At 47.4% G+C, this 22,829-nt stretch overlaps 3 protein-coding genes across 6 annotated transcripts; 1 reads left to right on the forward strand and 2 right to left on the reverse strand.

Annotated features, from left to right (window-relative positions):
- The first annotated feature begins 81 nt into the window (after nucleotides 1–81).
- Nucleotides 82–3,444, forward strand: SAMD15 (sterile alpha motif domain containing 15). 2 transcript variants are annotated; one of them, XM_039705481.1, is made up of 3 exons: nucleotides 82–295; nucleotides 409–507; nucleotides 2,467–3,444. In XM_039705481.1, exons 1-3 carry the CDS (start codon nucleotides 146–148, stop codon nucleotides 2,731–2,733), a joined length of 516 nt encoding a protein of 171 aa, XP_039561415.1. In that variant the 5' UTR covers nucleotides 82–145; the 3' UTR covers nucleotides 2,734–3,444. The 2 variants fall into 2 exon arrangements, with proteins under 2 accessions (XP_039561415.1, XP_039561416.1); XM_039705482.1 differs by lacking the exon at nucleotides 409–507.
- A 181-nt stretch (nucleotides 3,445–3,625) lies between these two features.
- On the reverse strand, nucleotides 3,626–7,266 carry LOC120500302. Its single transcript, XM_039704983.1, is given in 6 exon segments — nucleotides 3,626–4,191; nucleotides 4,194–4,382; nucleotides 4,816–5,082; nucleotides 5,168–5,275; nucleotides 6,059–6,174; nucleotides 7,262–7,266. Coding segments are annotated over 6 exon segments (990 nt in total). The 3' UTR covers nucleotides 3,626–3,886.
- Nucleotides 7,267–7,396: 130 nt separating this feature from the next.
- Nucleotides 7,397–22,728, reverse strand: VIPAS39 (VPS33B interacting protein, apical-basolateral polarity regulator, spe-39 homolog). 3 transcript variants are annotated; one of them, XM_039704902.1, is made up of 20 exons: nucleotides 22,575–22,728; nucleotides 22,310–22,402; nucleotides 21,784–21,883; nucleotides 20,355–20,498; nucleotides 19,338–19,376; nucleotides 18,913–18,977; nucleotides 16,808–16,864; nucleotides 15,797–15,889; nucleotides 15,102–15,135; nucleotides 14,544–14,646; nucleotides 14,428–14,455; nucleotides 14,192–14,265; nucleotides 13,558–13,633; nucleotides 13,131–13,265; nucleotides 12,598–12,639; nucleotides 12,111–12,200; nucleotides 11,625–11,711; nucleotides 8,970–9,059; nucleotides 8,559–8,663; nucleotides 7,397–8,297 (listed from the first exon to the last, which is right to left on the reverse strand). In XM_039704902.1, the coding sequence occupies exons 2-20, from the start codon at nucleotides 22,400–22,402 to the stop codon at nucleotides 8,277–8,279; spliced, it is 1,476 nt and encodes a 491-aa protein (XP_039560836.1). In that variant the 5' UTR covers nucleotides 22,575–22,728; the 3' UTR covers nucleotides 7,397–8,276. The 3 variants fall into 3 exon arrangements, with proteins under 3 accessions (XP_039560836.1, XP_039560834.1, XP_039560835.1); XM_039704900.1 differs by having other exon boundaries at nucleotides 22,310–22,454; nucleotides 22,534–22,728; XM_039704901.1 differs by having other exon boundaries at nucleotides 22,310–22,425; nucleotides 22,501–22,728.
- Between the last annotated feature and the right edge of the window lie 101 nt (nucleotides 22,729–22,829).

The raw sequence follows: 22,829 nt of genomic DNA on the forward strand, positions 1-22,829 counted from the left end.
CCGCTCGCAGCCAATCAGCGTTTGGCTCTGCGGGGCCGCGGGGCGCGGGCGGCGCTGCGGGCGCAGGGGGCGGGGCGCGGCTCCAGGAAGCGGCGGTTGCCACGGTAACGGGCCCGGACCGACGCGCTGCCGCGGGGACGGAGCGATGGAGCCGCGCCCGGGGCCCGCGGGGAGCGGGGCGGCTGAAGGGCCGCAGCCCCAGCTCGAGGGACCGCCGTCCGACTGCTCCTTCCTGACCTGGAGCGCCGAGGAAGTGGCCGAGTGGGTGGCGCAGCTCGGCTTCCCCCAGTACGAGGTGCGGGGCTGCCGGCCCGGACGGAACCCCCGCCCGGTGTGTGTGTGTGTGTGGGAGCGGCGGGGGCGGCAGGGCACAGGGCCATCCGCCTTTCCCTGCGCTCCCCTGCCCAGGAATGCTTCAGGGCCAACGGCGTCAGCGGCCGCCGCCTGATCCACGCGAACTGCTCCGGCCTGCCCGCCATGGGCGTCACCGACTTCGGCCACATGCAGGTGCAGAAGGGCCGCTCGGCTCTGCTTCCTTCTGCTGCGCTTTGCTGCACACGAACAGGAGCTCTGTCTCTTCCTCATTTTGTGAACGTGTAATTGGTCTTTTTCCTTTCAAAGCTACATGTTTTCTTTAACAAACGCTGATAGTTAAGGCTGAATTTTGGGGCTACAGTCTGGCCTTCCAAAGCTTCCTAAAAGTTCAGAAAATCAATAAATTGACTTAAATTTCATTACCCTCTTTCCCTCCCCTAGTGGAAATCACAGAGGGACTCCACTTACAGAGCCAAATAATCTGTTTTGCATCACAATTTTAAGTTGCTTTCACCAGAAGGCTCAGGTAGATGTTCAAACCAAGAAGAAAGAAGAAGCTGTATGCTGCAGTGACTAGGCACTGTTTATTTTGTTCCACAATACCAAAGTGCAATTTCACCACAGTTCTGTCTGGCTGCACAATCTTAACAGTTTGTTTGAAACTAAATATGCCACCAACACCATTAACTAGTGCCGTGACTTTGCCTGTTGTTCTGACAGAAAGGCATCAGTTTAACACTAAGTTTTTCAGACAGCAAACCTTCATGAATATTTCTGGTACAAGCAGATAGAGACTATAGTCCTCTGTGCTTTCCAAAAGTGGAAGAATTGTGTATGCTTTGTAAGCCTCACCCTCGTAGTGGAATATAGGGATTATGTATGGTGTCAGTTCAGCTGCTGAGTGATTGTAGGCCATGGGTTAGACATATCAACCGTGACCCATTCTTCCTCTTGTAGGAACTGAAATTCCTCTAGATAAGCAATGAACAGCCAGGACACTGCCACAAGCTTGGAAATGAGACTGTCTCAGTAGTGTATTCCAAAGCTTGCAAATAAATTGGGAACATCTCAGAGATTTCAGTGAAACCTAGACGGCCTCAAAGGTCATGCCCTATCCTGCCAGTTATTTGTGTTTTAAAGAACTTTATTCTGACAGAATCCAAGTATGCAGAGCTCTGCAGGATGTGGCCTTTTGGGTCTTTCAGGAAGTGTCTATTAGAGCAGGTGAAAAGTTAAAACTACAATTTCCCAACAAGAAATGTAAACGAAAGGCTGTGAGCAGTTGAAACTGATACAGTTACTATAGAAATAAGAGTGATAGCATCAGCTCAGTGAGACGGAAACTGTTTGCAGTTTCGGGGAAATGGCAGTTTGGTAGAGATTACACAGATAATTATGTGGAAGCTATGCAGCGTGGACAAATGACGTTACTGCTGGTTTTAATCCCACTGCACTGGTATTCTAAATATCAAAAGCACTTAAGATAAGAGTCTCGTGTTCTTTTGTTATCACAAAAAATATTCAGGGTCAAGCTAAAGTTGGGGAAAGGTTTTGAGCAAATACTGTGAAAGATCAGTAAAACCTTGCAAGTTGTATTTTGAAGCTTGAATCAAATTAGATAGTTAAATTCTTAGGAGTTGCTTCAAAAACAATGATAAGGCTCTGCTCACTCACAGTTCTAGGTCCAGCCATCTCAGACAGCCATGCACTCGTCATTTTCTAAATGAATAATATGATTTTTTGCTAATTATTTTTTACACCTTTGTGTAGATTGTAATTTGCATTATAATTTAACAAACAGCAATGATTTTGCATTAAGCATAAGTGACTGCAGTTCATTTATCCATAACTTATTTGTCCTTGAAGTGCAAGGATGAAAGCAGAGCTATATTTGTGCCACTAAGAGACCAGATGTGATGCCATCCCTGATAGTAAATCTGCAGAGAAGGTGATATGCACTGCTTTTACAGTGTCACATGGAGCTTATGGATTCAGATCCCCTTGTGTTGCAACCTCAAGCATGAAACTGTACCAAAATCCAGAATATCACTTCTTTTTCCTGCTGCTCTGACATGGAACAGATGGTTTTAGCTGTTGCCTGATTGTCTTGGTTTGAGAAATGAGAATTTCTGGTGTATTCTTGTATTCCAGGAAATTTCACGACACGTGCGAGAGCTGCTGGGGATTGAGGAGCCTCTCTTCAGCAGATCCATTGCCCTCCCATACAGAGACAATATGGGTCTCTTCCTGGAGAGAAAGGCACCAACAGGAGAGAAAGCAGATGCGCTCACTTTCTCACAGTTTATCCAAAAAGCAGGACTGGAGCCCTACAATACAGCTCCTTCTTTGCCAGGATCCCAGACCGTGGTGGGAGTGGATGCTCTCCCTGCATCACAGGACATGCAGAGGCAGAATTAGAGACTCATACTGCATTTTTGCCTTTGTAAGAAGCCCAGCAGCCACAGCAGACTGTACCCTTATTACCTGGCAGATTGTTCAAGGAGGTACAGTTCCACCTTTTCACAATTACAAAATATTGTGCACTGCACTGCCACTGCAACTCTCAGATATCTTATTACACCAAACCCATTCCCACATTGTCTCTTTTCTGCAATACTTTGTTGCTTGCAGGAACTAAGTGAAGTGGAGGTTGTTGATCAGACTCTACCATTGTCTGTTTTTCACTTCTGCTTCACAGATGATTAAAAAAGATCAAAACCACAATCAAAGACATATTTTAGGCACAAGTGATTGATAAGAACTGCCCAGATGCTCAAGTGAATAGATTTCTCCCAGGCTTCAGTGTCTGCAGACTGGGCTTGCTCTGAAACCCAGATAAATGGCATATACAATAACTGGTGTACAGGTGTGGTGACAGCTGCTATCAGCAATCATAATTAAGCAAGGGGTCTAAGTGCAACATGCATAACTAATCCTTGGCCACAGAAATTATTTCCTGTGAGGCAAACCAGGCAGGCAGTGTTTTGTCATGGTAAACAGTACTGAAACACATGATAGATGGTGGCAGAAAGTACAAAAGAATACTGAACTAGAGAATTTAGGGAATAAAAATTGCTTTGTCCTGAGTGGATTTGGACAGAGTATTCAGTTACCTGCTTTTTCCTTGAAGGACATATCATATAGTCTGTGGTGGTGGGGATTATAGTCTGGGGTGCATTATGACCAACAAGGAAGTAGAAGTGCTGATGAAAGCCTGGCTCAACAGAAAGAGCACTCCTGACTAAATCTTTAGTATGTTGTCAGGATTCAATGGCTTTCTCAAGATCCCTCATGGGGAATAAAAAAAAAATTTAAAAAAGACTGGGCCTGATCCTGTTTACTTTGTTACACCAAAGCTGCAGCCACTACAAAATAACTGTAATTTGTTTTTTTAATTCAGTTTTGTATTGAAGCTGCAATAGAAACACAGTGAAACTGAAGCAGTTCATAGGCCAAGAAGACTATGTAATAAGCAAATTCAGACAAAAAAAATGCTCAGGCAACCAGGAATAAGCAAGTTTGCTGAGCAGTGTAGAGAATGAAACTCATAGAAGAAAATGTGTGCATAGGGTTATTGGCTGGAATAGTTTAGAGTCTGAGAGTTAACAGTGCTGGTTCTTGCACTGTTTAGTCCCATGAAAAGGCTGGGATGAGATCTCAGCAAAGCATTCTTCATGGGCTTCATTATGGTTTGTGAAGATTTAGAATCATACTCAGCATTTTCCTCTGGAATTTCTGAGAAACTGTTGGAAGCAGCTGTGGATAATGGAGATTTGTCATCCGGTATCACACTAGGCTCCACTGCAGCTGAAGTGAGAGATGTCTTGGTGCTGACCTGCCCACATGGCTTTGTAGGACAGTCTCCAGAGGGTGCCTGTACAGTAGAGCACCAGGCATCAGATGGCACCAGAGAAGCTCTCTCTTTTCCAGCAGCTGGCTAAAGAGAGACTTTCTCAGTGACACAGCTGTCAGGTCAAACCAGGGGAAGGTTCCAGGAAGGGAAAAACAAGTGGAAACATTTACTGGCAGCAACTGTCCAAAGCAGCTTGCTAGTAGTGTAATAAATAGTGGTTTTCTTCAGTGTCTGACTACAAGACTCCTTCTTGGGTCTTTGAGAAACCATCAAACTCAGAGACTTGGATATAAAATGTTGCAGGCATCACTTGGTCAAGTGAAGTTAAACAGACTAATGGCTCTAGAACAGTCCTGAAAAAGCAGGAATGCTTTCCCTCGAGCAGCCTTCCCATCTTAACATCCTCAATAGCCCAGTTCATGAACTGTCATAAGATCATTACCCCCAATATCTCTAGATATTCCCATAGGATTTTTTTTTTTTTTTTTTTGCATCCAATGCCCTAGTCTTGATCAGTTGCTTCAGACAACCCTGGTAAGTAGGATCTAGGGACAAAATAACTCAGTCCAGGTCTTCTGTTGCTAAAACATCATCAAAGGCAGTTCCTGGGGCAGAGATGTGGTCCTAAGGATAGCATAGAGTTCAGCACCTTCCAACCCAACAAGGCAGCCCATGCTTTATGTGAGATGAGGCAAATTGCAAAGCAGAGACAAGAAGCACCTCAGCCTTCAACTGTCTTTCTCCTCTTGAGTAACTGGAGAGGCAAATCTTTGCTGACAAAACTCTTGCACACAAAGCTGGGCAGGAAGGTTTTTGCTCTGCACAGATGAGGCAGCATTCAGGAAAGTTGAGGTCATTGCTTAGTTTCAGTACCTTCTGGTGAGGCAGATTCTGCCACATGATGCTGTTCAGGCCTGCATAAAAAATGACCACCATCTATTAATGGAATTTTATTTTCTTTGCAGGATGAACTATAAATTAAAATGAAGTATAAATTACCAGTATGCACACAGACGTGAAGAGATATTCTCATCTCACACTGCTGGGAGGAATCACACTGACAACCAGACCTGTTTGGTTTGAAATCTCTGATCGAGGACCATTTTAGGTGAGGGATTTAAAAATTAATAGTAACAAGTCTAATATAGGTTGTATTTTATAGCTCATACTAACTGAGTAACCAGCAGTCCTTGACAGGCTGCATATAGAGTCGTCCAACCATTCTGCCAAGATGGCACGGTGAGCAGCAGGGGTGCTTGAAGCGCACTCAGCAACGCACTGATTACAGGGTGGTTGTTCGATGTTTTGGGTCCCCTTTTGTAGAAACAATGGGTTCGAGTTCCATCCAGTGGTAAAACCCAGAAACTGCAGGTTTGAGTCCTGCAGTAAATCCTGCAGTGAAAGTGTATGGTGAAAGGTGCACTGTGAAGTTTTTTAGGCCACATGTAAGTCAGTATGTTAGCAGCTTTTGTGCTGGAGTTTGCTCAGCTGCTTTTAGTTCTTTTAACTCTAAGGGAGTTGTATGAGTTCAATGCAGTATGTGAATATTTTGTGTGTTAAGAAGAATGAGTTACATGTTGAGTCTGCCAGCATAAAAAAACCTGACATAGGGCCACACATGACATAAAGCTTGTTTGCTCAAAAATTGTTTTTGATAAATGTATAAATATGTTAAAATCTTGTACAGGACATGTGCAGATGGAATGATTTTCACTGCACATCCTGGCAGAATAAAGTAATGCAACTCACTGACATCTCAAAGATAGGGTCAGAGAGTTTAATTTCTTCCTGAGTTTGGTGACAGTTCCAGGCTCTGAAATGACATGGTCCATTTTTCTTGAGGGGACGGATGGAGGTGTCAAGGCTGCACACAGTGACAGGACAAATGACAGCAGATGGACAGCATGTGTGACAGGAGGCAGCAGAGGAACACAATGTCCTCCCAGGCCACCACCTAAGCATTGTTACAGAAGTAGGTAAAGCTCTGCTTCTGCAGGGCTATTGCACTAAGCAAGGTGAAAGAGACTCAAAAGCTCAGAGAGACAGGAGAGCTGATGAACCAGCACACCTCTAGGCACTGGAACACATTTACCTGTGCTCTGCCACATGCAGGTGAAACACAAACCACTGCTACCAGACTGGCAGCAGTGTCTGCCTGCCCAAAGTGGCACACAGGGACTTTGGTGGCTGCCCATCACTGTTCTTACACAGCAAAGGGCAGCAGCAGAGTGACACAAATTAATAAATAAGCAAAGAGCTCAACTGCCTGGCCCAGTCCTTGCAGGCTGATTTAAAGTCTTTAGCTGAAGCAGCTGAGCCTTGGGATCTGGCTGGTTTTCAATATCTATAAAAATCTATCTAATAAACCCTGGTTTTTTTTTCTTCCCTGAGATGATCAGAAAGAGGGTTTTATTCCAAACATCTCCCTGGAGGACCACTCTCTTCTTATCTAACAGTTTATGGAGTTATATGACTATATATGCAGCTTGTAGATGACATCTGTTTACTCAACTAGTATGAGCTACATAAAAATACAAGCTGTATTAGACTTGTTACTATTAATTTTAGTATACCTCACCTAAAATGGCCCTAGATCAAGGACAATCTTATCCATTTGTCACAGTATGTGATGACAGGGAGTGAAGAAAGTGACCCAGACTCTCTTCAGTGGTGCCCAGTGATGACAAGGGGCACTGGACACAAACTGAAATGTGCTGGTCCATCTGAAGACACAAACCCACCTTCTACTGTGAGTGTTGCCAAATCCAGAACATATTTCCCAGAGAAGCTGAGTTATCTCCAGCTGTGATGATACTGAAAACCCACATAGCCAGGGTCCTGGTCTGCCTGTTCCAGGTGATCCTGCTAAAGCATGAGCGGACTAGATGATCAAGAGGTCTCTTCCAGCCCAAATGATTCCATAAGAAAAAAAAGAGAGTTCATAGTGCAGCAGGGAGGCTGGAATCCAAATCCACTCTCATGTTTGTGTGACCCGCTATGGCAGCGAACTCTCCCACAAACTCTCTAAAATTAATTCATCTGTGCTGAGAGCACTGAAGGTGTTAAGTAAGGTACTGCTGCAAGCAATGTCACTCCATGATGACATGCACTGTGCTTTTCAGAACATTAAAAAACATCCTGCAACTCCTTTTGTGGGAGGTGATAAATTGCTCAGGATTAACACACAAGAGTGACAATGTACTTAGTGGGGAAAGGAAAGAAACAGGCCAAGGAGAAAGAGACAGCTTTATTTACAGAATTGAAGTGAGGTCTGAAAGGATGAAGCCAGCAGCTGCCTGAGGAGTTGTGTTTCTGAGAAAGTGCATTTCAATCCTTCCTGGCATAACACTTTCTGAGAAAAGAGCTGCTGGGGCCAGCAGGTTTGTGTCCCCTGAGAGAGGTCCCTGCTTGCTCTCCATCCAACCCATCAGGACTCTGACCACCTCTACACCAGGTATTTTCCTGATCAAGACATCTTCCAAATGCTGCAGTGCTAGCAGAAGGATACTGGCAGAGGTTGCTGTCCTGGCTCTCTGCAGGAGTTCACACACCTCTTTTCCTAGAGTGAGCCAGAATTTAAAAAAAAAAAAAAGCAACTGGTCCTTTGCCTCCCAGCACTTTCACACAGGGAGAAGGTGGTCCAGGTAAGGTTTTACTCCAGCCACAGCCATGATTAGTGATGCCCTAGCCAGCTTGACTGTTACAGGGACTGGTCAGCCGTCTCTTGGAGAGACTCACAAATGTGACTGAAACGATCCTCTTGCAAGAACAAGCCCAGGCACCACCCAGAGCAAACATGCATCTTGCTGTGCCCAGCAACTTCCCTCCACACACACAAGTGATGCCTGGCTTACAGCCAGGTCAAATACAATCGGATTCCAAAAAGAATCAACCCTGATGGATCGGTACCATGGTTTTGCCAGCTACAGCTTAGTAGCTGTCTTCAACCAGCCTGAGTGCCACAGTCCCACAAGCCACAGGCACCCACTGTCACCAACGTTGATCATGCAATGAGTAGTAACAGAGCTGCTCTGTTGGCACTGGACTGGGTTTTGCAGTTCCTCTTTCAGTGACAAGGCGATGGCCAAACAGGCTGTTTCACAGGTGTTCAGTTCTTCCACCGGATTTGCTAAAAGAGAGAAGAGGACATGACTAACAGCAACACTGAACATAGAGCCCTAGGGACCAATTTAGTGACTCCCAGTTCCTGACAAGGACAGCTATGGCCAGAGCGTGGCATTTCTATCAGTATAACCATTCATTCCTACCCTGAATGCAAAGATTAGCTTCCCAGCAGGGATAGAAAGTACACAGGACAGCCATGCCCCTACACCTAATTTCTACCTGTTTCTGGTGAGAGAGTCTGGAAGAAAGAATAAGCATTTCTTACCATGTTGCTGAGAATGCTTTGTATCTTCTCTTCTTCTGCAGAGCCCCTCTCCACTTTGCATTTATATGCTGTCAGCTGGATACGATCCTTTAGATCCCGGTAGGTCTAGATAAAGGGCAAAACCAACACCCGGCTGAGAGAAAGGGACACTTCTGTGGCTAGGTGGTGCCTGCAGATGGGCAGACTCTACAATCCCCCATGCAGTTCCCAACCCAGAAAAATTTCACAGCACAAATGCTAAGAGCCACTCTCCAGGCTCATGGACTTCTACTGGGAACCTTATCTTCTTCCCAGGCCACAGGGATAAACAAACACCACCAGGCACATGAGAGAAGTGGCACACAGCAGGGAACAGAAAAGCTAGAGAGAAAAAGCAGGCCCGTGTCCCATCTCCACACAGCAGCAATCTACCTCTATGACAACATCATGGCACTTGTATTTGGTAGCGAGGTTCAGCCGGGTGTCCACATCTTCCACCAGGCGCACATATTCCTGCAGCACCTGTGAGAGACAGAAGAATCAGCTTCCTTCCCCAGGTATGTCCTCCCTCATTCCCTCACCGCAGTCCCAAAACCTTTCAAGGCTGTTGGTCACACAGAGCTGACCCCTTCTTTAGGGAACAAGTGACCTCAACAAGACTGTTCAGGATCCCAGATGCGTTGCTTACAAAGCTCAGAATCACAGAAAAAGCCGAGTTAGAAGGGACCCACAAGGACCATAGAGTCTGACTCTTGTCCCAGCTCAGCACTATTTCCAAGGGTCAGAATATGTGCCTGAGAGCATTGTCCAAATATTTGTTGAATTCTGTCAGGCTTCATGCTGTGACCACTTCTCTGGGGAGCCGTTTCCAGTGCCCAATCCCCCTCTGGGTGAAGAACCTCTTTCCAATATCCAACTTAAGCCTTCCCTGACACAATTTCAGGCCACTCCCTTGAGTCCTGTCACTGGTCATTCCTGCTCTTCCCCTCACAAAGAAGTTGTAGACTGCAATGAGGTTTCCCCTCAGTCTCCTCTTCTCCAGACCAAGTAACTTCAGCTGCTCCTCATACAGTTTCCTCTCAAGACCCTTCACCATCTTCATGGCCCTCGTTTAGAGACTCTAACAGTTTTATAACCTTCTTATATTGTGGCACCCAAAACTGCCCCCAGCACTGGAGGTGAGGCTGCCCCAGTGCAGAGCAGGACAATCCCCTCCCTTGCCTGGCTGGCCATGCTGTGCCTGATGCACCCCAGGACAGGGCTGGCCCTCCTGGCTGCCAGGGCACTGCTGGCTCAGGTTCAACTTGCCAGTGACCAGGATCCATGGTGCTGCTCTCCAGTCTCTCATTCCCCAGTCTGTCCATACATCCAAGGTTGCCCCATCCCAGATGCAGAATACATCACTTTTCCCTGGCTGAACTCCATTTAATTTTGGTGACTGCCCAGCTCTAATTTGTTGAGGTCTCTCTGCAGAGCCTCCTTGCCTTCTAGGGAGTCAACAACACCTCACAGTTTTGTATCATCTACGAACTTGCTTAGTATCTCCTCCAGTTGTGCATCCAAGTAATTTATAAAGATGTTGAAGAGCACAGGGCCAAGGATGGAGCCCTGTGAAACCCCACTAGTAACCAGTCACCAGTCTGAAGTCATCCTATTTACTGTGATCCTTATGCCCAACTCATGAACCAGATGCTCACCCATCTCATCACTTGGTAATTCAGCTGTGTGCTGGACATTTTGTCCAGAATGATACTCCAAGGGACATCAAAAGCTTTACTGAAATCCAAAAACATTACATGGAGTGGCTTTTCTTGATCAACCAAGTGGGTTACCTTGTCATAAAAGGAAATCAGATTTGACAAGCAGAACTTTCCTCTCATGAAGCCATGCTGGCTGTGACCAATGACTGTGTTGTGTTCCAGGTTTCTCAATACTTCCCAGAATAATCTTCTCCATAACTTTACCATGCACTGAAATGAGACTAGCAGGCCTACAGTCTCCAAGGTCTTCCTTCTTGCCTTCTTGAAAATTGGGACATTAACCAGCCTCCAGTCATCTGGGATCTCTCCAGATTCCCAAGACCACTCAAAAAATCATTGAGAGGTTTTGTGATGACATCAGCTTGCTCTTTGAGGATTCTTTGATGAATGCCATCATGCCCCATAGATTTCCAACTGAAGCAGCAGATCCTGCATAGATTCAGGGTCAACTGGGAGGTGATTGTTTTTGCAGTCATTGTAGTCCAGCTCAGAGCACTGAGACCCACTTGATCCATCATCCATTTATGAGGTGACCATCCCCCCATAATGGGCCAATGTTATTTCTACACTGCCCATTGCCATTAAAATATTTGTAAAAACTGTTTTTTGTCCCCCACAATTCTGGCTAGCTTCAACTTCAGTAAAGCTTTGGCTGCACAAAATTTTCTCCCCAGTGGCAAGCAGCATCTCTGTATTCTTCTCATGTCATTTGACCTTGCTTCTACCCCTTCCTTTTTTATCTTATTTCCAAGAAAAGATTCCTGTTCAGTCAAGCTGGCCTTCTGCCTTACCTGCCTGACTTCCAACATCTGGGAATTGCCTGCTACTGTACCCTTAGAAGGTCAGGTTTACTGACTGATGGACCCCACTGCCTGCAAAAACCTTTTTCCAGGGGACCTTGCCAATTTCCTGAGCAGTCTGAAGTCTGTTCTCCTCATGCCCACACGTGGGGTTTTGCTGGCACTTTTCCTCCTAGCAACAGACTGTTAGGCTACCTCATTGCTATGGATCAAGTTAACAATTGCCAGCCAGATTAAAAAGAGAAAATTTAATGTAGCAAAGAAAAGTGGCAATGCACATGGGAAGAGAGTTCCCAGTCAACTTTGGCCAGCTGTCCCTCTTGCAGTCAGAGCTAGGACCCGGCCCTCAATACCACCCACACCTTCTGTTGAGGCATGGGTCACTCACTGTGTGCTGCACCCACCTGGCAAAGCCAGAAGATCAGCAAACTTCTCCCGCTTCCAGCTAGGAAGCAGCTTACCTGAGGAGTCATTCATACACCAAATCCCAACCAAGAGCAGGACATAAGCAGGGGTTCCTGGCTCACCTGCACAGGAGCATTGTTCCTCTGCAAGATCTCCACCACCCGGTGGAAGCCAATAGGTGCCTTCTTCTTGGTGTAACCCAGCCAGTTCTGAAATGAGAACCAAATCTATGTTAACCCCAAAGGATAATCCTTCCAGCCACAAGAAAATGTGGGTTTTTTTCTCCCAGTGCCAGTAACATACTCCACAGCCACCACATGCACCCCACGGCAGCGCGCTTCATGCAGTGGCTGGGCACAGGCTGGCTGCAATCCCTTTGGTAACAGCTCAGGGGCAGCCCCCTCTCTGACCTTATTGCTGCAGCCAAGCCAGGCCCAGCACAGGTCTCAGGCAGGGAGAGGAGGAAAGTATTGCAACACTCTGCAGCAGAGGTGCTGGGCCCTGCTGAAATAAAACCAGTCTGTGCACAAACTCCAGAACAAGCCAGCTATCAGTAGCAGATGCCAGTACTTAGGACTGTGTCCCCAGCAAGGCTTTCTGCAGCTCACCTTGGTGGTGAGGAGGGCATCCACGTCACCCCAGGCCCGCAGCTTGGCACGGGCTGCCAGGGCAGTCAGCACATACTGCTTATCAGGAATCTGCAAGGCAGAAAGCTGCAGTCAGAACAGGAGCACAGCTCAGAAGGTCTGTGTGGGCTGGACATGAATGGTATCTGCCCCAGCTCCATCAGGACCTACACCAACACCCAGGCAAAGAGGCAAGGTGCTGCCTGATGCCATACACATCACTGCACAGACTTGGAAGTGGGGATTTGCAAGTGCTGCTGCAGGCAGGGTACATCCATTGATAGTCTCCACATGGCTCCCAATTGCCTTTCTGAGACTCCAGAAGGGCCCTGTTCATAAAGGATGCCATGGCCTCCTCCCTAGCTCAGTGCTGAGCCCCTAAAATTCCTCCCACTGAGCTCCTTAATTACATACAGCTTATCTGAGCATGTTTCAGCTAGTGCTGCCACAACAGGGGAGACTCACGCACCTTAAATGTCTTCTTCAGGTTGGTGGGGCTGCTGAACATTCCCTAGAGAAAGCAGACAAGTCAGTGCAAACTCAGAAGGGCAGGCCACAGCAGGGGTTCATGCACCTGTTATAAGGCATCTGCCTTGCACAGAGTCAATCTCCTCAAGATTTTACTGCTTTTTGCTCACGTCAGTACCACAGGAGGAAGCAGCTGGCAGAAGAGAGCAACTATCCCACCCCATCAGCTGTCTGGTCTGGTTTCCCTACATCCTCAACTGGAGCACCTCCAGCACTTCCAACATCAGTACCACACACCTCAGCCTCATGGGATTTACAGTTATTTCTAGAAGGCAACTCCCTGACAAACTGTGCCAGGTTGAATATCTTGGAGCACAAAACTCCAAACTGGTGCCAAGTGACAAAATCTCTCAGAGGGATGAAATATGACCTCTCTTTCCCTTTTTCTCTTTAACATGTCACAGCTTGACCACCCCACACCTTGAGGGCTACAAGGATGAGATGGAACCTTATCTTCTGCCACATCATCCTCACCTCAGCCTCTGTGTAGTGGTAGAAGCAGGAATAGAAGAGGGTGGTCACTAGTGGCATGTTGAGAATTGAAGCCTTGCGAGGATATTTCCGAAACAGCTCTGACTGCCCAGCCATCTCCAAGTGCCGATCGTTAGCCTGTGGGATCAGGAAGACAGACAGGGAACATGAGCCAAGATAACTGCCCGTTTAGCTGTGGGATAGAGACCTAGAGAGGGTGTTGTGACAGCAATGCACAAGCACAGCCCCAGCATGCTATCCAGTCTCAGATCTGCTATTTCACATGTGCCTGGCACAGCAGCCTGAACAGCAATTACAAATACATTAGCCAGGGCAGGCTGGTTAGATCCAAAGTGGTGTAAGTTAGGGACAGCAAGAGATCTCACAGGTAGTCCCAGCCATCTCCTGACCAGCAGAGAAGATTTCATACCTCAATGATGATCTGTCGCTCCAACAGGGTATAATGGTCTTGGACATGGGAGGTATCCTCAGCTGAAAATGGCAGCCTGGTCAGACATGAAGCAGAGACACTGTGACCAGCTCTGAAGTACAGAATCCTTCACTTACTTCTAACTACTCTTAGAAGAATTTTTTTTTCTACCAAACAAGCTCCCATTCTTCCCACCTTGAATGGCTAGTGGGTACTCAAGTTCCTGACCCACTGCCCTCTCCAAATGGCTCTCTCCTAGACAGGCTCCAGAGAAAGAAACATTATGTGGTACCTCTCACAGAATAACCTACAGTGGATGCTACCAACTTCCTCAGGTGCTCAGGTACCCAGACCTTCATCCATCACAATCTGAAGGGCCAATGATCAGAAAGGCCCTTGAAGCATCTTTCCTCCTGAATAAGCAGCAAAAGCTACTGGACTAGTGATCACCACAAACGATTCCTCTCTGGTCTACACTGTATCCACAGCTCTACTCCCACTCCCCACTAAGGGAAAACCAACATCAGCTCTCAATCCACATAAGCCATGGCACTGGCACAGAGGTTTAATCTTCTTCACTACCACCTTCTGTGAAGAATCCACATCCCTCCCCTACTTTTGCATTTTTTCTTACCCAATGCAACCTTTCAGAAATTCCCTCCTTTTTTCTACATCCTGGATGTTCAAATGCTCCCGGTACTGAGACAGCTGGAGGGAGAGGGGAAAGAAGCAGAGTGTTCTCATGGATTTGGGAGATACAGTATTCCAGAGGGTGAAATGGGGACAAAAAGCTTTTGCCTGATTCCCACACACCCTGTAGCCAGCCTCCCTCCCTGCAGTAAGGGAGCTTATGCTCCTGGGAATACTCACAGCAACTTCCTCAGTCCTGTCTAAGAACCTGCAAAAGGGAATTAGCATGCATTAACTTGGAGGCAGGTTCCTAGCAGTGTGTTCAGCCCTGCCACAGGATGGATCAATAGCCTCACCTGAGCAGATCCAGAAGGAACTTCTGCTCACCCGTCTCTCTGAGGAAATGGATCAGATGGCACAAGGCCACCTGCCGCACCTCCAGCTCCCGAAACAAGATCTCTACAGGGAGAGAGTTTATGCACAGATGGCTAAAGTAAGATAGCACTACCAAGCAGAGGGGACTTAGCACAGTGCATGGAGTTGAAATCCATTGGCAGGATTCAACAACCTTATCCCATCTCAAATCACAGTGTTGGAGGCTGGAGCACAGAAGAGCCCAATCACTGACAGCTGAATTCACAGCCATGTGCTTCCTCTACAGATTCATTTTCATTCATTCCATCACCACCACCTACCACTGCTTAAAGCTCCTCTCTGGAGCCTTTGTAGGCATCACCATCCCCCCCCCCCTCCCCGCCTCCCTCCCACATTACACTTGCTACAAAAATATTTCATGCTTAGTAAAAAAGCAACACCCCAGATACTCTCTTTGTAACTTGCACTCAGTGAAGAAATTACCCCCTCCACCCTTCACTGAAACACACTATAGAAATCCCAGCCCCAGTCATGCTCACCTCTCCTCAGCGTCCGCTTCAGGAATATCAGGACCTGTGAGCACAGCCAGACAGCTCAGAATTAAGATAAACAAACAAACAGCACACTGGTCAAGGCCTAGAGAAGTTTTTGCAAAGGGTCTCTGAAGACACAGCTCTTACAGCACTGAACTTAATTCTGGTATCCACAACACCCAGCACAAGCAGTGAGCATGGACCACAGCTGCCTGGATTCTTGCCTAAGCTCCTACTCTGGAATTTTGATAAGTGAGACCAAAATTTACAAAGGAAAACCTTTCCATGCAAAATCCAAGGAATTAAACGACCCAGATGAAGTAAACTCTGACACAATCCCATTTCCTGTCTGATACTTTAAAAGCCAGAAAAACTGGTGATGCCCCAGATCCCAAATGCCAGGTCCCAGATCTTCTGTGCTGAAATGAGCAGATTAAACCTTGACCTTCAAGAAGTAGTTGCAAAAAATCTGTAAGGCTTAATGATCAGAGTCCTTGTTATTAATATCTATTCTGCAGAGTGGCAGGAAAACAGCAGGAATACAAAATTTCCCAGTCTTTAGCTTTGACACTTTCCAGTAACTTTGGTTTGAACTAAAGAACACCCCCCAGCCTTGCAAGGCCAGCTGACTGCATTCTCACAAGCACCCTCTGTGGGGCCACCCAGAAGTCCCAGCCCTGTACAGCCCCAGCAGGACTCACAGCTGTAATGACATTCCCATCATGCCCTGCCACAGCTTCATCCAAGAGCACCAGCTTGTCCTGCAGGGAGCGAAACCTCTCTAGAGAGCAGACCTAGAGACAGAACAGGAAGAAGTAGGCATGTGGGTATGAGACAGTCCTCAGGCTGAATCCAAACTATTATTTATTCCTTTCCCATAAGCCCTTCAGCAACATGAATAACTGCCCTCCCAATGAGTGGAGAAATTCTCATTTAGCTGAAACCGCATGCCACATAATCCCTGGAAATCTGTCCACAGGGGTTGCAGTCAACCCTCATTACTGCCCAGTCTAGGACAGCAGACAATGTACACTCAGCACAAACACCCTTGTAACAAGACAAAACTTTCCTGTACACCACAAACCACTAGCCCTGACAGGAGGAGGGGACTCTGCAGGCCCCTTTCCACAAAGGAGACCAGAGAAGTAGAGTCATAACTCTTTCTGCCTTCTTCTTACGTCACATCTGTGGCCCCTCTCAGCCTTTAGTTCACCTCAGCCTTTGAGGAGACATATGCAGAGTGAAACCACAATCTCCCTATGTGTTCACTGCACAGTGAAGCAGCTGAGATGAAGATTACAGCTCCAGTGAAACCATTTCTGTCTTCCTCCCTCCATTTGCCACCAAGTGAGAATGGAGATAAAGCCCCACCCCCTCAGATTTTTAAAATAAACCCAGCCCCAGGGAGCAGAAAGGGTAGAAAGGGACACAGCAGTACAGATACCTACTGTCAGAGCCTCGCTGAGGGGACAACTCAAGTAAACAAAGCAACAAAACCCTGAAGTTCTCCTGCTGCTCCTGAGCTAGTGTGATCCCAGCACTGCCACCTGGCAAAGTAACAGACAGGCAGACCACCATCCCTGCTAGGTGCTGCAAGCAACACAGATCCCCTCCTTGCTCCCAGAATAGCCAGGAGCACAGGAAAGTGTAAAGCATTTTGGGACCACCCACCCTCCATCTCTTAGAAGCAGGTGGGAGTGCACAGTCCTTACCTTGCCCCTCTGCATTCGCCTGACTGTATCTTTGGGGCTCCAGTCACTGCTGTAATCCTGCCACAAGAGAAATAAAGCACTCTTAAGCCTCAGATCATTTCAGCAATCTCCAAGCTGCTTTTCACTTCTGCTGCATCAGTGATGGCCTACATGTAGCTACTCACACTTATCACTCAGCTGCTCCAGCAAAGGTGTTAGCAGGATGTGTATGTACATTTTTCAGGTGCAAATATTGAGCCCTCAGACTCTGCATATGCTGGTGTGGAGGGAAGCTAAAGGCCCATATGTTAACACAGCCTTTCTATTGCCTCAGTAAGGTCTGTCATCATAGCCTTTATAAGAAGTGCATTGCATCAGGTTGTTCTCCTTGCAAACTGTGCTGCTTTCAGGACAAACAAAATACATGCAAAACAGACTAACCCAAAACTGAAGGGCAAGGAGTCAGTTTCTTGTTACAATTCAGACAGACTTCTGCTGGTGAGCCTTCCACAGCAGCGTGGAGAGCACAGGGACAACAGCCTCAGGCAAGCACCTGGGGAGTTGCACAAGACAAGGACAATGTGACAAGGGCACTGAAGCCTGGAGGAGGACCACCTTAAGGAAATATGTTACCACTGCTGCAATGATCAGGATTTTCCCCCTGCAGCAGGCAGACACTATGGTCTGAAGCACTGGATAAACAGTGATGGTGGCCTGAGCCACTCCTAACCCAGACACCATAAAGTCATCTAGGTCTCTGCGAGGCACTCAAGCCAGTAGTAGTAATTCAGCTTTCTGCCTCAAAAGGTCCAGAGAAAGGAAGCAATAAGAACCAGCTCTGAGGACACTGAATTTTAAATCCATTGAAGATTTATTGAAAGCCCAAATCTAAGGATGAAAGATCTGACCCAGCCCTATTGGGAGACCTTTGCACATGAGTCTCTCAAAGCAATGTACAGCTGAGTGTCAAATAACCTGAGCACCAGAATTTCCTCCAGCACCTCTGGCATCTTCTCAGCCTGTCACTGTCAGGACACTCATCAAAAGCTGCCACTAACTTTTCCTTTTTTGTCCCACCCCACTTACACCACCCCCATTTGTATTTAAGACACTGTATAATCCTTCTTCCTGTTTCACTGCTTCTACAGGCCCAGAACAGAACACAACAGGGCACTCTTGTTTCTCCTGCTGTGCTTTGAGGAAGTGCTGTCTGTTAGGTTATGTCATTAATGGCTACGTAACAAAATACACCAACCTGGGGAGGATCAGATGGCCAAGGACAGGTGGACCATGAACCCTAGCAGCAGAAGGATGCAAGTGCCAGCTACTGGAAGAGACTGGGGTCTGGGATTCAGCTACACAAAAAAACAAATGTCTAAGACCAGCTACTGGAGGGACCCATACAGTGTGTGTATGTTCCACTAGTGGGATTGCTCAGACAGAAAGGAAGCTCAGGATCAAGCTTGAGTGTTTTCTGTATGTTTCTTCTGAATTCATAAAGGCATTGGTTTCTGTCTGTGTTAATCCCTGCAGACAGCTGTGTTAGTATTGGGCATGTCTGTCTCTGCAGGAAATATAAGCTCAGTCCTGTTACTGCCTGGACCTAGAGACATGGGACCACAATCTCACACCTAGTAAGAGGAATCCATCTAGTCCCAAAATCCTTTACATTCTCTAACACTTATCATTGTGTATCTGATAAACAAACATTCCTGCCAATTGAAACACTGCCTCTCCTTAACTCCCTCTGTATTGTCTCAGTGATTCATGAACAAGAAATTTCAAAACTTTCATAATTAAAAATATGTAAAAACCACATGTGATGCCAGTTTATCTGACCTGACATGACAGCAGCTTACAGACAAAGCACTATTTTGAAATCCTTTCCACAAAGACTACTAGGCTATTCATTAAAATGAGTAACCAAAACCAAGACCCCCTGCAAAGCTCCATTCTTCTGAGCAAAAGCAGAGAACGCTTAAATTACTGCAAGGCTGCATTTTGCAGTTCCCTGTCCTATTCCCTGCATTGCCCTCTTCTGCCTGAAACAGCAAATAATCACTTTCCATGAACAGCAGAGTAGGAAGTTCACTAATCTCAGTACACAACAAGCACAGGCTGCTCACCTTGTACTCAGCTTTCGGTCTGCGCAGCTCTGGGGCATAGTTTTTAACTCCTGTGTCAGTGAGGGCTGAGAGGGAAAGGCACAGTGAAGAGTACATAAAAATCCTGATTCACATCCACTTCCAAACCCATCCCTTTCTTGGTTTTCATGGCAGAAGACCCAAACTTAAGCACCAAATGGCAATACAGCATTACTCTAAAACAAAACAGCATGTCACTTGTACATAAGTAATTACCCCAAATCATCATGCCAATTCTTTAATTTCCTTGAGGAAAGAACAACCCACGATTGAACTTTTAGACAGCAGATGATTCAGTTTCCATTCTTGCATCATAAGGCAGATGACACTTCCCTTTTTTTTTAGAAGTGCTTTGTTTCATGTAAATCTGCACCCCTCCCAGAATAAGGCAGGGACCCAAAACTTACCATCAGAAAGGGACTGGAAACTTGAGAGTTTGTTTCGTCCTGAAATAAAAACACTGATGAGACACTGTCCCTTCACCAGCAACATCTCCTGCACAGGGAACATAAGCCTAACTGCAAGCCAGTTTAGTGCAGCTATGCCCCTGTAGAACAAGGCACCCTGTACAGTGATTCACTCTCCACCAGCACTGCTGGGGCTCACCTGCTTACATTCTAAGGCATTGAAGTTGTCTGAGGCATCACAAACCATATCACACTCCATCCCTATCTGCTCTCTTGGTGCTGAGGCCAGGAGAGGTTGGACCTGAATTCACTCATCTACCCGCAGAGCACAGGCTCAAGCACATGGCACTGCAACACAGGCCATGGCAACACAGACAGCTCCACCCACCAGGGCTGCAATTTGGATGCCTTTCTTCATCACCTTATTGTCATAGCTGACAGTAAAAAACACCCCAGAGAAAGAGAGACAAAATAAAAGCTGTGTTGTTGTCTTGCTGTGTGAGAACAGATCTAAATTCTTACAAGCTGTGTATGTTTGCCCACAGCCTGCTGCACAGCTCCCCCCATAACCAGCTACACTGCCACTACTGCTATCATGTGTTTGCTGAACCAACACCAACAGCAGCCAGCTGAGCTCCAAATAAAGGATAATCAATCTGTCTTCTCTAAAGAACTCAAAATCAAATGAGGGCTACATGGGTCAAGCCAGCCCCTTTGCAGCCTGCTCTTTCCCACCAACCAGATGGATTGCCACACCTTGCTGTTCTTTGGAACCTGGATTTTAAGAAGATTGTAATCTCCAAAGCCCCTTCCCACTCCACAAAAGCATGTGATCTACAGCATAGGACAGTCTTCAATTTCTGACCAGAGGGCAAAACACTTCCACCCTGAGGCGAGATTGGAGCTCCCTGTTTTGCAACACACTTCAGATGAAACAATTTACATAAGGTAACACAGTGCCCCTTGACAGCCTTAAGGGAAAACACATTTGTCAGCATGGCATATAATGAACCTCACCTTTGAACAGGCTGCTTAGGGAGTAGGAAGAACCTTGTTTGGGAAGAGCAGCATAGGAGGAAGAGCCTTTCTGCAGGCTGGAGTCTCGGCCATCCAGGGAGCTGGTACTGCCAGAGGCTGTCTCTTTGATTGACCAGGAGATACCTGTGTGCAGACAGGCCATTTTTATCTGAGGAAGTCTGTAAAGAATGATCTTCTGGCATGGCAGAAACATTGCCAGATGTGTGCTGGCCAGTTCTGCACCAGCACACCTTGGTAAGTCTGACCCTCAGCACTAAGCAGACACAGTGCATCTCTCCATGCAGAATTCCAGCCTCATACTGCTGCTGGTTAAGCAGTGGCACATTGTCCTCCAGAAAGGGCTGGTTTCAGCAACACTGTACAGCTGCCTGCAGCTTGTGTGAAAGGAATACACAGAAACCCCCACCTTTTATATGTTATTGCATGAGGCAATGCACAGTCCTTGTTCTAAAACTACAAAGCAAGACAGAGTCCCTGGCCCACCTCAAATTGCAGAAGCCTAAGAGCATGCTTTCCTCAAGACTGAAGACTAAGATCGTTTCCCTTCCCACACAGACAAAACAGCTCTCAGTGGACCTATGCTGCTGGCAGCAAAGCATGTCTCCCTCCTGCCTCTTCAATACAGCTTCCCCTTGTTTTCACACAGCTGCACAACACACCTGTTTTAGAATCAGGATGATACACAAAACACCACAGTATGTAGAGAGACCCTGGGTGGGAAAAGAAAGCAGGGAAGAGCTACAGCAAAGGACAAGAAGATCTTTGAAGATCCTTTGGGTGACCCATATGTAAATTTTCATGGTTTGACACTGGCTAGCAAGTGCCACAATTCCGTGGGTCATGAACTCAAAAGCACAGTACACAGAATTGTGTGTGGGCCTTGAGCTTGCTCCCATCATCACTAGAAACACATCTGCTTAATGTTCACAGTTCCCTTTCAAATTTCAAGTGTAAGAGTCCTTCTGTAAACACACATTAAACCGTAGATGTCTGCTCAAAGTGTTGCAGGGTAAAAACACAGAAACCTTAAACAGTGCCATTTCAGACAGTGATGTGAAGGAAACGATCACCTAGAACCTCACAGGCCACCTGAGCAAGATGAGTATCAGTCCATAACCACCAAAAGACCTGCTCTGAGCTTGGCTACATATTAGAAAAAAACACAGTGAATCCCCTCCACTTGTCTGCACTCCTCTTTTTTAACACAATTTGGGCTTCTGCTCACCCTCTTTTCAGTGGATCTGCTCAGGTAAATCAAGCAGCTCACAGTGTGACCTGGGAGATTCGAATCAGACTAGATATGCACGATTAGATAGCAAATAATACTCCTGACTTAAGTGACTTGACTTAAGCAGCAATTTTAACCCCCCTCTGTCTCAAGGATAATTAGCAGTACTTCTCCACTTACTTCCCACAGGTTCTCCACTCCAGCTGACCCTCTCGAGGTCGTCATCATCATCATCGACAATGTCCCGAAGGCTGTTCACTGCCCGCTTGGATTCCTTCAGCTGCACACAAAAGAGTGACCTTGCATAAGGACCACCAGAATTGCGGAATGCACTTCATTCCTACCATCATCAAACATCTCCCAAAGAACTTTGAATACAGCTTCTTCAGCTTCCATTGCTTCTTCTCGGGATGGTATTTTAGTCGCGTAGCTGTGCAGCAGACACAGGAGCCCTTCCTCACCCCTGGGAACCTCAAGGACACCTGGGCGGACACTAAGAGCTCGATCAGCGGGACATGCAGTCTGGTGCGTGGCGGGGAACCTAATGGCATTTCGGACTGGCTGCCGCGGAGAGAGACGGGACCCTCGGCACCCTCCGCAGCGGGCAGGAGGTGACACTCCAGCCACAGGACACCACCCTCCGCGATGTGCAGGGCCCAGCCGGTGAGGGTGTCCTACCGGCAGCTCCAGGGCCGGGCCGCCCTACCTGCGAGAGCTCGTCATCCTCATCGTCGAAGGTGAAGGCCCGGAACTTGGAGCTGTGCCAGTACTCCTCCTCGTCCGCCCGCACCCTGCTCATCTGCAACGGCTACGCGCGGCGGCCTCAGCGGAGGGGCGGAGGGAGCGGCTGCCTCAGGGGTATCACCCTGCTCATCTGCAACGGCTACGCGCGGCGGCCTCAGCGGAGGGGCGGAGGGAGGGAGCGGCTGCCTCGGGGGTATCACCGGCCCCGATCCCGGCCCCTCTCTCACCTCGCCGCCCCTCCCGCGCCAGCGGCGCCTCACAGCAGGGCGCGGGGTGGGGCAGCCGCTTGCGGAGCATGCCGGGACATGTAGTTCTCCCGCTGGGCGCGGCGCGGCCGCTCCTCGTTCACCGCACTACGAGTCCCGGCGTGCCCTGCGGGCTGCATTGACTTGACTTCGGACTACCAGTCCCAGCGGCCTGCGGGTGTGCCGGAGCGGTGTCTGGGCCGGCAATCGCGATCGGGGCTCTGGGAACTGTGGGCT

The sequence above is a fragment of the Passer montanus genome, unplaced genomic scaffold (genome assembly GCF_014805655.1).
Source record: "Passer montanus isolate IOZ18808 unplaced genomic scaffold, ASM1480565v1 scaffold18, whole genome shotgun sequence".
NCBI lineage: Eukaryota > Metazoa > Chordata > Aves > Passeriformes > Passeridae > Passer > Passer montanus.